Source organism: Stegodyphus dumicola, chromosome 2, assembly GCF_044657685.1.
Source record: "Stegodyphus dumicola isolate Sdum_Otavi_A_Nest chromosome 2, ASM4465768v1".
NCBI lineage: Eukaryota > Metazoa > Arthropoda > Arachnida > Araneae > Eresidae > Stegodyphus > Stegodyphus dumicola.
In genome coordinates, this window is record NC_140769.1 from 203,391,513 (window position 1) to 203,407,604 (window position 16,092).

General features: G+C 29.9%; 1 protein-coding gene across 2 annotated transcripts in view; it reads right to left on the reverse strand.

Moving 5' to 3' along the window:
• Positions 1-16,092, reverse strand: part of LOC118185886 (uncharacterized) — a 112,673-nt gene that overhangs the window by 55,306 nt on the left and 41,275 nt on the right. For both annotated transcript variants that reach the window (XM_085811647.1, XM_085811646.1), the window contains exons 8-11: positions 13,816-13,883; positions 12,190-12,246; positions 11,259-11,395; positions 7,192-7,318 (exon numbers count right to left, since the gene is read on the reverse strand). In XM_085811647.1, the coding sequence (XP_085667773.1) occupies positions 7,192-7,318; positions 11,259-11,395; positions 12,190-12,246; positions 13,816-13,883 (389 nt within the window). The remainder of the gene's footprint in view (positions 1-7,191; positions 7,319-11,258; positions 11,396-12,189; positions 12,247-13,815; positions 13,884-16,092) is intronic.

Below are 16,092 nucleotides of genomic sequence, written 5' to 3' on the forward strand. Positions count from 1 at the left end.
TTCTCACAGGTATAAATGCTCACAGAAAAAAGCCCACACAGAAATACGCCCAAATAAAAAAAAGCTCACATTGAAAAATGCTCACTTAAAAATATGCTCACACAGAAAAAACCTCACATGAATATATATACTCACATGGAAATAAGCCCACTGATAAATAAAATACGTAGAAATATCCTTATATTAATCAATCAATAATTAATCAATTTAAACATCGTACACATACTTAATTCAGGGTTCGTACACATTTCTGCACACAGAAATTAAGAACTTTTAAGGACCATTAATGTAAAACATTAAGGACCTATCAGCAAATGGGAACTGAATAAATTCATCTGTAAGTAGGAAACATTATTATTAAACATAGCTTAACATAATTATTAATACGTTTGAGATAAAATAAATTTATAAAGTAGCATTAAATATTTTACACTTATAATAACTGGATATATTTGAAAGAAGATAAGTGACATTTTAGTTACGTTTTACTAACAGTTAGCTTTTTTAATTTTAATGTCTCATTTTGTCACATGCTTGCTCAGTCTAGAGGTTTAGTAAATAGCAAGTAGATTTTATGTCAAGCAGCATAGGTTAAAATGAACATTAAAATCATAATCAGCATGATTCATAACAAAAGACTGGCTGTTGTCACAACTCCTGCTTGCCTAGAGAGAGACCTGCTGATCAGAACAAACCTGAAAGGCCTGATGTAGGCACAGTTAAGTAAGTTTTGAAAGTTAGCTGAGCTCTGTCTGACTCAGTTAGTGTTGTAGCTTCGTGTAGAAATCCAGGGGTTGTAACTCAGTTAATATATTTTAAGGTTCTATTAAGCCACTAAAGCACTAGAGGTGATAAGTTGTTTTGCATCATTTTTAAATTTCACTAGATGCGAAGAATAAGTTTTATACGAATTTTTATATTTTTTGTGTTTTACCTTGTGACCACTGTAAAGGTTAATGAAAGGCAATAACTTGCTTTAATATGCAGAGATAATTTTTAAGGGTTAAGCACTTAGCTATAAGTAATTAAATTAGGTATTAGATAACCTTGTCATATGGATTTATATGGACACTATCAAATTAAATTTGTTTTTTAATCATATTTGTTAAAAAAACCTATTAATATCACAATCTAATAAAATTTCACAGTTTAAAATTTACACGCAATTAGTCACATGCAATTTACAACATTGATTTTTAAACAATACTAGGATAATTACTTATTAAACATTTATGTTTTGTAGCAACAAAACAAAATAATTATGTGTCTTTTTAATTAAGGCCTGCCCAGACAATTTGGGCTAATTTATATCGATTTTCTTCTCCTTAAGCATCTTTTCTAACAATTAGAAATTTGTCTCAATGCACAAAACAAATGTTCTCATTAGTTTCTGCCTGTTCTATCTCCTAACTGCCAACCTCTCCACAGTGTAATACCTATGAGGGTTTACTTGATCTAGTAAAAGCTAAATAGTCCACCCCCGACAGACGTGAAACAAATTATAGCTATGTCTGAAAGTAACTATAAATAAAAGGTTTAAATATGCTTCTTGTTTAAAAAGAACTTAGAACATAAAGGCAGGTTCTGATGCTAACAAAACCAATTACAGCTCGTGGTGTAATTAAACAAGAAGAGTCAAATTCAAACTAAAAATATGGACTAGCGTGTAAAGACAAGTGGCCAATTTAATTTCAATTTAATCTGGTTCAATAACTCTATCGTCATAATAAACTCAAATGTCAGCAGTGGTAATGGAAATTATCAAACCTGATAGGAACTAATACAGGGAACAAGTGGAGATCAGAAACACACTCTTGTCTTTACACTCCAAAAACCTCAGTGATTTGCATTCTGGTGAGGAAATAGAAATGGGAAATTATAGTAAAAGCTGAAACTGTTAACAACTGGGTAATTTATATAATAATAACTACATATCTCTGAAGAATAGTTTTCTCTCTCTTTACATATTTAGTTCGTTTCTTCAACACGTTTCCTTTTCACTTTAGTATTTTGGGATTTATTTAAAGATTTCTGTTATTCTAAAAGACAAAATGCATTTAGAATGTATGGAAAAAGCTGTTAATTTTATTTCTTTAGTAAAAACGAACATTCAGAAGAAATATGAACATATGGTAAGGTCCGATCACAGAGCTGGTGTGGCAAAATTTTTAGAATTTAGTGACGCACCGAACAACAAAATCTAGAGATGGCAAAACTTTTAGAATTTAGAGCAGGCATTGGAAGCAAAATTTAGTAAGGCACCAGGCAGCAGAATTTAGGATCCATAGAGACTGCATCAGGTGGCAAAATGCCTATTGCCAGCTCTGTGTATGATGCATTAAGACATATTAGATGAATCTTTTGAATTGTTAGTTTTCAATTTCTTTACTAATAAAAAAATTCCTTTATATACTTTTTTTTTCCTGTCCATATGATAAGATTAGAAGCATTTTTGATATTTTCCATGCTTGTGTCCAGTGAAAAGTAGAGAAAGAGAAAACTGATGCATATTCTGAGAATTCTGAATATTCTGAGAATTTTGAACATTCTGAGAAATGGGAAAAACTCTTACCATGAAAAAATTAAAAAGACGTTTTTAATTAATTACATAGCTATTCAGCTTTTGCTAAAAACTGTTTCGTAAATTGTGCTTTCAGATACAAAACATTGTATGATATGTGGCCAAAATTGAACTTTATAATATGACAGTGAAAAATAAAAATGCTTTATTTTAATGTTATTTCTTAAATATAATTCTAATACATTACCATTAATTTTTAATAAAATTTATCAGTGTTAGAATGTTCTAAAAAAGTCGCCAAAAGTTTCCCAGATTTCGGAATTAAACATTTTCCATAGAAACCGATCTTAAAATCGCCAAAATGTTGATAAGTCGCCAAATTTAAAACCATTTAATAAAAGAGTTTACATCCCCAAAAGCAGAAAGTTGTTCGAGAGCTCTTCATTACAAAGAATGAAATAATTTCGAAATGCTTATGTTTCACTTCTTCCTTAGAAACTCGAGTATCCCACCAGTTATATTACAAATAGGAACAAATTATAACTCATGAAACCATTCATCCATTAAAAAAATAACCATATTTGTCAGTGAATATATTGTCGTAAAAACAAATAGAAATTTCAGATTATTAAAAATTAAGGACCTTCTGCCGATTTTGGCTGAAATTAAGGACTTTTAAGGACCAAAAATCGATTCCAAAAAACTTAAGGACTTTTAAGGACTCTTAAGGATGTAGGAACCCTGTTAATTTGTAAAAGAAAAATTATTTGATCATTTGAAAAAATTATGGGACAAATGCTCACATAAAAGTTTTCAGAGGCAGTATATAAAAGAATGAAAACTATAGTGAAATTTTGCATGTACTATAATACCTTATACCCCTGCCTCTGTACGACATTTTTATTCCTGTAACTGCCAATAGCTAATTTTTGTTTTTTTTACTCTGTTTTTGCATACTTTTGATGTGTATCTATAGAAACTGATGCTTGAATGAAGTTATTTAAGTTTGGAGCCAAAAAAGGTCTAGAAGACCACAGTTTCCAATCGAAGAGAGGAATCATTATGAAGCAGCTTTCGAAAAATATCCTAAAACCACAAATAGTTACGAAAGCTTTCATAATGTGCTAAATTCATTATTTAATTGTAGCCATCCCAGTATGTGGTTTTTATTTCACAGACTGAAAAAAGATTTAGCCTGTCAGCGTTTATTATTAGCTATTGTAAATGCAGGGCGTAGTGAAGTTAAAAAAATAAATAAATAAAAATATGGAAACTTAACAATTGGTAATCATGAATCATATAAAAAAACTATGATGAAATTGATGATAAAATTAGATATTTACATATATTAGCTAATATTCAGCACATTTATGTATTTATAACTTTTTGAAATATATATTTATGATTTATATATAATAAGGTATTTTATGTAATTTAAATAAAATAATTATTTATGATTGCTTATTCTTCTAAATGTTTATATTATAAAATGTGTAACTTATATTTACTATTATTTTATTTTTTAACAATTAAAACTGTAATAATTTCTTACTGTATATTCTTGTTTCATTTTTCTTCTATCTTTCTCTCCTTTTCCTAATTCAAAACGATCCATTTGTGAATCTTACATAGCAACTGAATCTACACATTAGTTATACAGTTTTTGATACATATATCATAGAGGTTTTGGTATATATATATATATACATCATTATATAACATATATATATATATATAATATAATTTAAATAATTTTATGTATTAACATAAAATTATTTAATATGTATTAAGGCCACCGCACTTACGTATTAATGCCACCGCAGCAGAAGTTGCGCTGATGTGCCAATAAAGAGCAATCCTGTTGTTTGCACGCAGTTATCTTTTGGATTCCTTTTTGCCTTGTTGTTTGCACGCAGTTATCTTTTGGATTCCTTTTTGCCTTGTTGTTTGCTGATTTTTGACGCCATTTTTTAGTGCTAGGAAAATGCGTCTTTGGGATTTGCCGAACATAGAAGAAGATGCAATTTTATTTTTTCAGGAGCGAAATATTTTACAAGAAAAAAAAAAAAAAATGTACCAATTCGCATGATATGAAACTTTATTTTGGTAAACGTACGTTTTGGAAATGTAATTTAAGACAGTGTGATTAGCAAGTGGACTTAGAAAAGACAACTGATTTGAAGGAAGCAGAATTCTATTTTGTTCAGCTTTGAGATTCATATGCTGCTGGTGTGGCGAGTTGAAACTGATTAAATTTTGTGAAAAGCAACTTGATTTATCGGATAAAACTGTTATAGATTGGAACAATTACATGTGTGAATTATGTGTCTTGGATATGGAGAATAAACCAAACAAGAAGGTAGGTGGAAAAGATTGCATTGTGGAAATTGATGAAAGTTTGTTTACTAAGCGTAAAAATAATTGTGGTCGAGTATTACCCGAACAGTCGGTGTTTGGTGGTATATATAGAGAAACAAAAGATTCATTTGTTGTCACTGTTCCTAATAGAACTGGTTCTACCCTTTTTAATAAAATTATTGAAAACATTGCAGATGGTAGCACAATTTATTCTGACAGTTGGAAAGGTTACCAAACAAATGGAATAGAAAAAGAAGGATTCTTACATGCTGAAGTTAGTCATAAATACAATTTTATTGATCCTGATACAGGAGTTCATACACAAACATTTGAGAGAATGTGGAGCAGTGCTAAATGGAGGAACAATAGGAACACATAGGGGGACAGTGAGACATCATTTAGAATCTTATTTAGAAGAGTTCATATGGCGACAGCATCAGGTTAAAGAAAATAGAGACTATTTTGAATCTATTTTAAACTCTATATCGGCCCATTTTCCATTGGCCAAACTAAGAGAGCCTTAAAATTTCACATCAAGGAACATGAAGCATATGTTAGAAAAAAGGAAACACAGAAGTCTTCTGTTGCTTAACATTGTTGGTCCGAAAATCACACTTTCAATTTTTCTGCTGCCAAAATTATTCAAAAAACATCTTCCATTGGAGAATTGGATTTTCTAGAAGCATTTCACATTTAAAAAAATCTTTCTGTTCTAGTTAACGATCCTAATTCCAATCCATCTTTGCCTTCGGCCTTTAAAGAAATTATGTAACAGATGGTGCCACTTTCTTATTCCTGTCCAGACTTTCTTATCTTATCTAATCATTATTTCCTATCTTGTTCATTTGCAGTTTTGCAGCTGAGGATGGTGGTTCGGTAAAACCATCGAAACTAGTCCTGTGAAAATATAATGCTGATTTTTGTTGTTTGACTTCTGAATTAGTATTTATTCAGTGTGTTATTGTGTCTTAATTACATATATATATCATATAATTTAAATAATTTTGCTTTGAACAATTCAAGTAGGTGTACGATGTCCAAAGCAATTAATTACTGATTTATTATTAATCTAAGGATATTTCTACATATTTTATTTATCAGTGGGCTTATTTCCATGTAAGCATATATCTATGTGAGCTTTTTTATGTGCGAGCATATTTCTAAGTGAGCATTTTTCCATGTGAGCTTTTTTCTATGAGGCCATACTTCTCTGTGGGCTTTTTTCCTGTGAGCATTTTTCTTGTGGGCAATTTTCTGATCACCCCTTACAATATATCATAAAAGTACTTCTTTATAAAATAAATGCTTAATTTTTTAGTAAAATTCATTGCTTAATCTTTAATTTAAATTTGGAAAGAAACTGAAATAATTCTTAAAGTTGTTAAGAAAATTTAAAGCACCTGTATAATTCTGAAAAATACCAGTTCACTTATACAATTCTGAAAATACATAGAGTAGTCTGAAAAAACATCAGATATATTGTGTTTTCAGTTTTCCAGTTTTTAATGTGTATTCAAAAATCATAAAACAATTTGAAAACCATGTTAATAACAATGAATATGCAGAAAATATTTTTAGAATAGGACTGTTTCTACAGCACTTAATTTTACTTATAATTTGAAATAAAGGGAGAAATGATAAAAATATAGATTGTAAAATAATCTTTTAAAATTTGTCTTAAGTAAATAAAAATAAAATATTAGACATATTTACACATTCTTCAAATGATACTAAAGTTAAATAAATTTCGAATTTGGGGGGGGGAGGGATTTTGCTTAATTATAATATAATTTCAATTTAATTTTATTTTCATTTAGCAAAATCTCAGTTTTTAAAATTGGGCACTTTTGCTCAGTTTTAATAGTCCAAAATTTTTTTATATATATATTAGTGTACAACTAAATGAATTCTAATATATAAAATGAATTTCATTTTTGTTTTAATATTTCATTTCAATACCTTTTTCATTATATTAGTACCATCTATCTTGTTTATAAATATTATTTTTTTCTAAATTTTCTTTTTAAAACTTAAGAACAAAACCAAAAAAACACAAAATATCAATTTTTTTTTTAAATGGTAAAAAGTAAAATCTCTGTCATGTAGTTCAAGATAGCTAATTATATGTAAAAGTTTCTGCTCATTTTTTAGATATCTTTTTTATGCATAAACCCATTATGAAGAAATATTTGAGACAAAAGCTGGATTATTTATTTTATTACAATTATCTGTTATAACATATTCTGTGAACTCATAACGTTACTAAGAGATTTTCATAATTGTTTTAACTTACAGCTCATAAGATAACATACTTTTAAGGTTGAAAGTGTTTCTTCCAGAGAAGCAGGAGTAACTGTACATATAATTGCAGTTTTAGAATTTCCACCTAATGAGTTTTGCAATATTCTTGTTAGCTTGGAATCCCGATAGCTTATATAGCTAAAAAATAACACGCATATAAAAATCACATATAAATATCACAAATTTATTGGCTTAAGATTGCTTAATATATGTTTTTCTGTTTTTTATTTCTAAACAAGCAGCAAATGACACAATATTTTTTAATAAATATGACATTTATTTGCTAAGTTACAAATGAAGATCATAAATAATTTCGGTACTCTTCTGTTATCCGGATCGGATTCAGAAATGTATATATGTAAGCACGTGTATATGCATGCATGTTTGTATATACATACACATATACAGGGTGCGGCAAAAAGCTAGGCAGGAGTTCAAATAGTGGTTGCTCGGTTTGTAAAACCGGCAACACCGTGCATGCGGTCGCGTTAGGTAGTCAAAAGTATGCAATTGTTCAAATATAATTTCGTATAAACAATTAAAAAACTCTTATACCCATCATGCCAAACTCTCGTACCCACAATGCAATTATTTTTGTCAACTGATCAATTGATTATGATTACACCTTAGTCTTAAAATTACTATTTGTACCTAAACATTGCTTACTATTTCATAATTCCTTTCATTACACTGAAATATATATGTCATGAAAAGTATACATTTTGCGCCAGTTCGGATACACGGTTGAACAGTCGAATGGCAAAGGGCACGCGACCGAAGACATGGTGTAGGCCAAAGGGTTATGGGAATTTCAGGATTAAAACAAATTACCTTTCTAAGCATATTGAGGTCTTCCATTTATTAAGAGCATCCGCTGTCTAATGCTATCTGATAATTACTGACGTTCGGCCAAACCATGATATTCAGAAATATATCTCCAATGAACTTTATCTTATTGGCTTTATATTTTAACTAAGTGAAAGAGATTTTGAAACTCGTACAAATTCATGCCAGGATATTCTTCAAAACGTTCCCCGAGGCGCTGTATACATGTCTAGCGATGAAGCTCACTTTCACCTATCGGGTACGTAAATAAGCAAAATTTCAGTTATTGGTTGGCAAATAAACTACAGGAACTTCATGAGTGACTACTTCACAGTCCAAAGGTTACCGTCTGATGTGCAATATCTGAGTTCGGTGTGTGGGGTCCTTACTTTTTCGAAGAAGATGGAATAACGGTAACAGTCAACGGAGATTGATATTTTGATATGCTTAACAATTTCTTGCATCCAAAAGTTAACAAGTTGAACGATAATCACAGAGAACATCTTTGGTTCCAGCAGGATGGTGCTACATCGCAAACCACGCGTCGTTCACTTAATATCTTCTTCAAGAAATGTTTCCAAACAAAGTGGTGTCTTTACGGGGTGATCTCGGCTGGCCGCTGCGTTCGCCTGATTTGTCGCCTTGCGACTTTTTTCTTTGGGGTTACCTCAAATCGAGAGTTTTTACACATCATCCGCGGACTTTGGAAGAATTAAAGGCAGCCATAAGACAAGAAATTGCCACAGTTCCCAAAGAAATGAGCCATCGGGTAATAACGCGCTTCTGTGAGAACCTACAAGAGTGCTTCGACAATAATGGCCGTCATTTAAAAGATATCCTTTTTAAAAAATAATGTTCCTAAATGGCATGAAATGTAGATTTAAAAAAGAAATTTTTAAAAAAATTTGCTTTACTTTGGTTTTTATTGACATCCCAAATAGTACCTATCATTTTGCCGCACCTTGTATATGTACAGAATATACGGATGCATACATGAGCACCTACATTTATAAATACATGTTTATACACATACATTTCTGAATCTGTTCCTGAACAGATAAAAGAAGAGTACCATAGTTTCATTGCTACTATACTTTGATAGTAATAACCCTTAAAAGAACAACACTGACTTTTAAAATAACATAACCATTATTTTCCTAAAAATAAATAGTCATGAAGAATAGCATTAAAAAAAGCAATGAAATGTTATCTCAGTTAGTGATGCCGATTCAAGTTTCTATTAATCGGAACATACAATGTTGAAAAATGACAAAGACAATGCTGACAATGTTGAAAAATGAAAAATACAATACTTATTGCTGTAATGCGAATACTGCAAAACTTTGTTACTTATTTATATATTGAAAAACTATTTTGCAACTTCAAGGTCTGAAAAAAAAAAAAAAAAAAAAGCTTAAAAACATGATCATTTATTTGACAGTATTTCTGTCTTAATTCATTACATTCTGATACAAATGTTGGTTTAAAACTAATATATTTGCACTTTCCTTTCTTTCTAAAATTAGTCCGCAAAGAATTGCTTAGTTTTGACAAAAACTTCCTAAATAGTACCCATTTTTACTTAATTATACAAAGTAAAAAGGATGTATCAAAATCTCGAAAATTTTCAGGCACTATATTTCAACAAAAATATCCATTTTGACCGTTATCAAATGCAATTTAATGATGTTTTTGCGTGATGACATCTGTACGTAAGGACAGAATAAAAGACTCTTTTCCTCCAAAAAAAAATTATAAAACTGTTTCAAAATGAATTCCGAAGAGAATTTTTCATGGCGTCTGTACGTATGTATGTATCTTGCATAACTCAAAAACGAGTAGCCTCAGAACATTGAAATTTTGTATATAGGACTGCTATAACATGTAGATGTGCACCTCATACTTTGGTTGGAATCGGCAGTACCAAATGTACATATATCCACTCTGTTACCCGGCTCAGTGATCTCAGTTTCTTTACTCTTATATGTTTGAAAAATGTGCATTTTTTGCTTTAAAAATGATTGATATATGTTGCTCTTATCTTCTGGTTAAGGTTTTTGTGCCTTTAGTAAATCTGCAAGCGATATTTGTACAATTATCAACAATTTAAAAGCTGTATTAAGTGCAGTTAAGCCTAATTTTTAAATAACATGGCAGACATATTTGTTTACATTTGAAACAACAGAATAGTAGATTTGTTGCCAATCTAGAGAAACTAAGTTTCACAACAACAAAGATAATGCCTTCTTTTATTACTGTGAATTAAATCATGCTTAATCTATTCCGGAATTTATTCGAGAAAATAAATGTTTAAGATTTACTTCGTAATTTTTAATATAGATATTTTGAATTTTTATGTATTTTTGCCTTTGCGGGAATAAGAACTGAATTAATTGAATGAGAAATAGTGAATCATCTGTGAAAAGCTGTTTCTTTTTTGTTTTGTTTGCTTAATTTCTTTTATACATCGTTTTAGATTTATTATAGTATTTGAATAGAACATGTGGCAACGATTAGATAATTCTTCAAATGATATAAATTTTTTGCATTCTGAGTTATAATATGTACGAAATATAATGATGTTAAGTGAACCTAGTGCCAGAGTGTCGTTATGGTAAACAAATATAGTGAATTTTAAAGAGTGTATTTACTCTATTGTGGTTTATGTGCTCTTGACGAAGTAGATTTAATTCAATCAAATAAGTTTAAATGAAATGCATATAATTTAATATTCCGTACACGGAAGTCATGTGGTGTACACATCACATTTTTTGATTAAAAAAATATGAGACCAGTTTAGTTTCTGAATTAATTATATGATTAAAATCAAACAAAAAGTCCTAACTAGTTTTCTTAATTAAATATTAAACATCAGGAAATTTTACTGGCCATAAAATGAAAACAGAGTTGTTCACTGTTCAGTATATAACTTTCGTAAGGCAACAACATGGGCATAAGAAACAGAAAGTAATACCTTAGATCATCTTACAAATATAAGCAAGCAGCAAAGAGCTCATCATATAGTAATTTACATTTCAAAGTCTACTGAACAGTTTTAAAACAATATTCATAAGTAGCATTATTTTCTTAAATTTCTATGTTTTTTCTTTCAGAATAACTCTAGTATGATTCAAAATTAATTGTAGATGCACTCTTCAAAATAAAGAATTTTCAAAATTTTAAATATTATGTGTTAGGTAAAATTAAATCATATTCAATTTCCCATTCATTAAGTTTAAAAGATACTGCTTACCTTTCATTTTCATTTAATTGGTTGATAACATGACTTAACATCAACAAAGACACATTGATATTTATACTTTCTCTAAATCTTTTACCGGTAGCTTTAGTATGACATGCTCTTTCAGATCCAGCAAGATCTACTAAATCCTGAAAAATTAATAAAATAAGGAATATATTTGGCTTTTAAAAGAACAAGAAAGTAATTCTTAATATTATTTTCAACTAAAGAAAATTTCAAATTTACAAAGAATTTACTTGGTTCCTAAGAGAACAAAAATATAAACGATGATTCCTATTACTTTCATCTGAATGGGTAACATAGCTTGCATTATAAAAATATTTTAATTAAACTAATCCCATTTCTTGAATTATTTTTTTAAGAATTAAGTTTCATATCAGTTAAATTTTATTTCTATCAATATACAAACATGCATTTCCATACTGCAAACTCGAGAACAAAGATTAAAAAATAAATAAATAAATAAAAATAATTTTAAAAGAATCTAAAAGGAAAGAGATAGCAGGACATTCTTTTTAAATACATTATCTAGAAAGATAAATGAAAAATAGCTCACCATAGCAGTTTTTCGTTTTCCTCTTTAGAAATATGTGAGTGAAAATATCCTATTACAGATAGTAAACAAAGCTATGTAGTAATAAAATTACCTCATTTATTAACTGGACAAAATACTTTTTCCAAGAAAACGAAAAGCACAAAAACTTTCACTTGCTTGCTTTTTAAAAGACACAATTTTTGCTCATTGGATATCACCAATATCAACTACTCCTATTTTAAACAAACATGCATGTAATACTTGATACCTAATTCGTCACTATGGAATTTACTATTATTCATACTTATTTCATAATATTAAATAAATACATTGCTTCAAAAGTAGTAATTAACCAAAAGGAAATAAAATATTAGTTATTGCACTTACTAATTGTGACACATTCACAGGTGCATTTTTAATATTTCTTGGTCTGCTCTCAATAACCTAATAAAATATCAGATTTTGTACAATATTATAACAGTAACAAAAATAAATAAAGTATAATGATAAATCAATAAATTACCAGCAAAAGTATTTGTTCTTAACTTTATGATTCAAGGCAGAAATTTTCAATTCAAAATTCATGAAAAATCCAAATATTTAGTAAATGAGAATATTTTAATATTTAGTAATGAGTAGAATATTTAGTCATGAGAGGAAAAAAAATAAATTTACCTGCAAGAGTAAATATTTAACTCTTTCTGCTTGTATGTTGTGCATAACTCAATCAAAAACAGATATGTTATTTTAATATTTATTATATAGGTTATTTCTGGAAAGACCAACCACTGTGGTCTGACAAGTTCTTGAAATTAAATTTATTGTCATCCACAAAGAGTTAAAAATACATTGACTGCAACTGCTAATTAATTCATCTCTTCAGAAATACAGGATAAAATGCAGAAATTCACAGTTTTTTATTAACATAGAAATTATTTTTTGAAATCTGTTTTTCATTTGCCTTCATAACTGGAAACTCAAATCTCTTTGTAATAGCTACTTGTCTTTTGAGATTATGTTTTGCATATGCAAGATGTCTTACCATATCAAAAAAATTATCCATTTTGCTTAGTAATTTTCTTATTAAAAATTTAAAATAAAGTAAAACAGCATTGACATATAAAATATTGCTATCAGAAATTTTTAGTTATTAGAGATTGAAGTAGATTACAGATTACAATTTTTGCAGGTCATAAGAATTTCATAAAATAAGTTTTCATGGATACATGCATGAATTTTTTTTAAGTTTTAAAAAGCTTACTTAAGTTCATGAATAAATAGAACCATTACAATTTTTTATACAAAAAAGTATGTTAAATAACAATATCTTATCTCTGACTCAGTTTTAAGTTTTACAGCAATAATGTGATTTTTAAATGTAAGAAAATTAATATTAAAAATATCATTCAAATCATAAAATTTGAAATAAAAAATAAAACTCACCCCCTACAATACAAGCTATGACTCCCATTAAAATACAAATACTGTAATTTAGAAAATGAGTAAGTATGTATTTAAAAATGATTATTTTTGTTATTAATATTCCTGAAAGATCCTCACTTTTTTCATTCTATGAATAATATTTCACTTTATTTAAGTAGATATACTGTGGAATAAACATAAAAATTGACATAAAAAAGTGCATTTTTGAATATCGAAATTATGCAAGCAAATGCAAATTAATTTCTTATATGAGGCTACATTGTGAGCCTTTTAAACTACTTATTATTAATAATTATTTTATTATGTCCAAATAATGTATTAGAAAAAACATTCTTTCTCAAACAAATCTCAATCAATATTACTTAATTTTAAGAATTTGTAGGGGAGGATTGGAACTAAATTTCAGACATGCAAAGAATCTTCGTAAAAGAAAAAAAAAATACTATAAATACAGTAAAAATAATAAATAAATAAAATAACGAAATGCAACATAAATGAAATAAACAGAAGCAGAATGAAGTGAAATAATATAACTGAAATTCAAGTGCAGCTAAGAGAAAAAAATATTACTATGCGAAAGATCGAATGCGACCGAGAACTTTTCTGATTCATACATGTTGTACCAGTTCTTCTGTTTTCTAAAGGGTGATAAAATGTGCAATTGCTAAAGTAAAATGTAATAAAGCTTAACAAGAGATTAGTCTAAAAACTTATAACAAAGATTGGTACAAAAATAATGCATGCAGAAAAGTTAATAATCAGTGCATCACTAGATTATATATTTTGCAATACACTTATACATACACATATATATATATAATATAAGAATGGCATACTAAGTAAACTAAAAAGGACCTGTGAGGTCAAGAATTTTGCGCATTGAGTTGCAAAATTTGAAATAAAATTAAAAAGTAAATTCTTTCAGCTATAGCCTATGAGCTAAAGTGATTATATATATATATACGTAGGTTGGGGCAAAAGTCATAGCAACTATTTTTTTTCTTGAAGATACCAGTCCGGTTGGAAAATGTGGCATATACAGACAAAAGGACAAGGTCTTAACTACATGTGTGGACAATGAATAGCACTGAAATATCATAACACACGAATTTATTACGTTAGTATACAGGGCAAGACAGCCTTCACCGTGCAAAAGAATAACACAATACACATAAAGTTGACATGACAAACCTGGCCCTAAAGACCTTCAATGTAGTCCCCTGCTACTGTCACCACACGCTGCCAATGATGTGGGAGGCGCTGAATACCATCAGCCTCAGCATTTGCCACACCATGTGTGAATCGGGTCATCTGCTGGCGCATAGCATTAGCAATGTCCTCTTGTGTTGCAAACCGCCTACCACGTATTGGTTCCTTAATCTTGGGAATGAGATCAAAGTCACAGGGCAAAAGGTCAGGAGAGTACGGTGGGTGCTCCAATTCTTCCCATCTCCAATGTCGGAGTAGCTGCTTTATGTGGTCTTGCATTGTCGTACAGAATTATTGCACTGTCCACAAGATCTGGATGTTTATCCTGAATGCCACGTCGTACATGTCACACCAGTAAGTCCCTGTAGTACTGTGTGGTCACTGTTCTGCCATGAGAAACAAAGTGGCAAACAATGACACCCCTGACGTCATACGCGACGATCACCATTAATTTGACTGGGGAAGGATTCTGACGCTAACTCATTACGCAATATCCTGTGGCGGTGCGTTTCTTGATGCTACTTGCCCTCTCTAACTCCAGTAATGTCCATCATCTGTCTTCATCCATGAGGTGATTGATAACAGCACGTGCCAAGTCAGTCCGCACACTCACCGGTCTTCCCGAACGTTGGTCATCACTGGTTGACACACGTCCTTGCTGAAACTTTCCTACCCACCGTGCTACTGTATGATATGGTAGGGCATTATTTCCAAGGGCTTGTACTAATTCACTGTGACATTCCATCGCATTTCTTCCTCGGAGAACGGCTATTTTGACGTAAGCGTGCTGCTCAACATGGGTTACTTCCACTTCGCACGGCACTCACCAACTGACTTATTTCAGAGCCCTCGCTACCACAGAGCCATCTGTTGTTCTGCATACACACTATGCCTGCAGAACTTCCACACAAAACATATACGTTTTGTGATCTGTTCACATATCTACAAGAAAAAAATAGTTGCCATGACTTTTGTCCCAACCCTCGTATATCATATATATATTGCATACACAATAAAATATTTTTAACAAATTGCAATTTAAAAAAAAAAATCTTATTTCAGAACTAAAGATCAAATCAAAAGGAAACTATTTAAAAATTTTAAAGAATTACTAATATTAAACTTAAGTTGAAAATTTCCTTAGGAGTATGTTACTAGAAGAAAGGTAACGAAATCCCATCATCATCTGTAGTATATACAAAACAATAAAGAAACAGTTATAAAATAAGCCCATTTTACAACATAAATTAAAAATCAAACAAGGGTAGGAGTTTTTCCTTATTAAAATGGCAACTGCATCTAGTTACCTAAATTGGTAAACTTAATTTTAAAAAAATGCTGATTCTTAAATGTTGCCAAAGGCCAATGCATTGGCTGCTTTAATATGAAAATACCAGAATGAACATAGCATTATGAATTTACAGAAGAACTGAAATATTCTAAGCTAAGTCTCTATAGTCGTAGGCTTTAAACAGCAAATATTTTAATGTGTTGCACATATAATTTTCAGACACCGCATTAATAGTCTCTTTATTGTGCACTATTAACATAGTGAAGTTCATTACAAAATGCCCAGAAGATAGATATCTCAGTGAAAGTTTGAAAACATAATAGTTAAATAGCAAAGTACTTATGTAC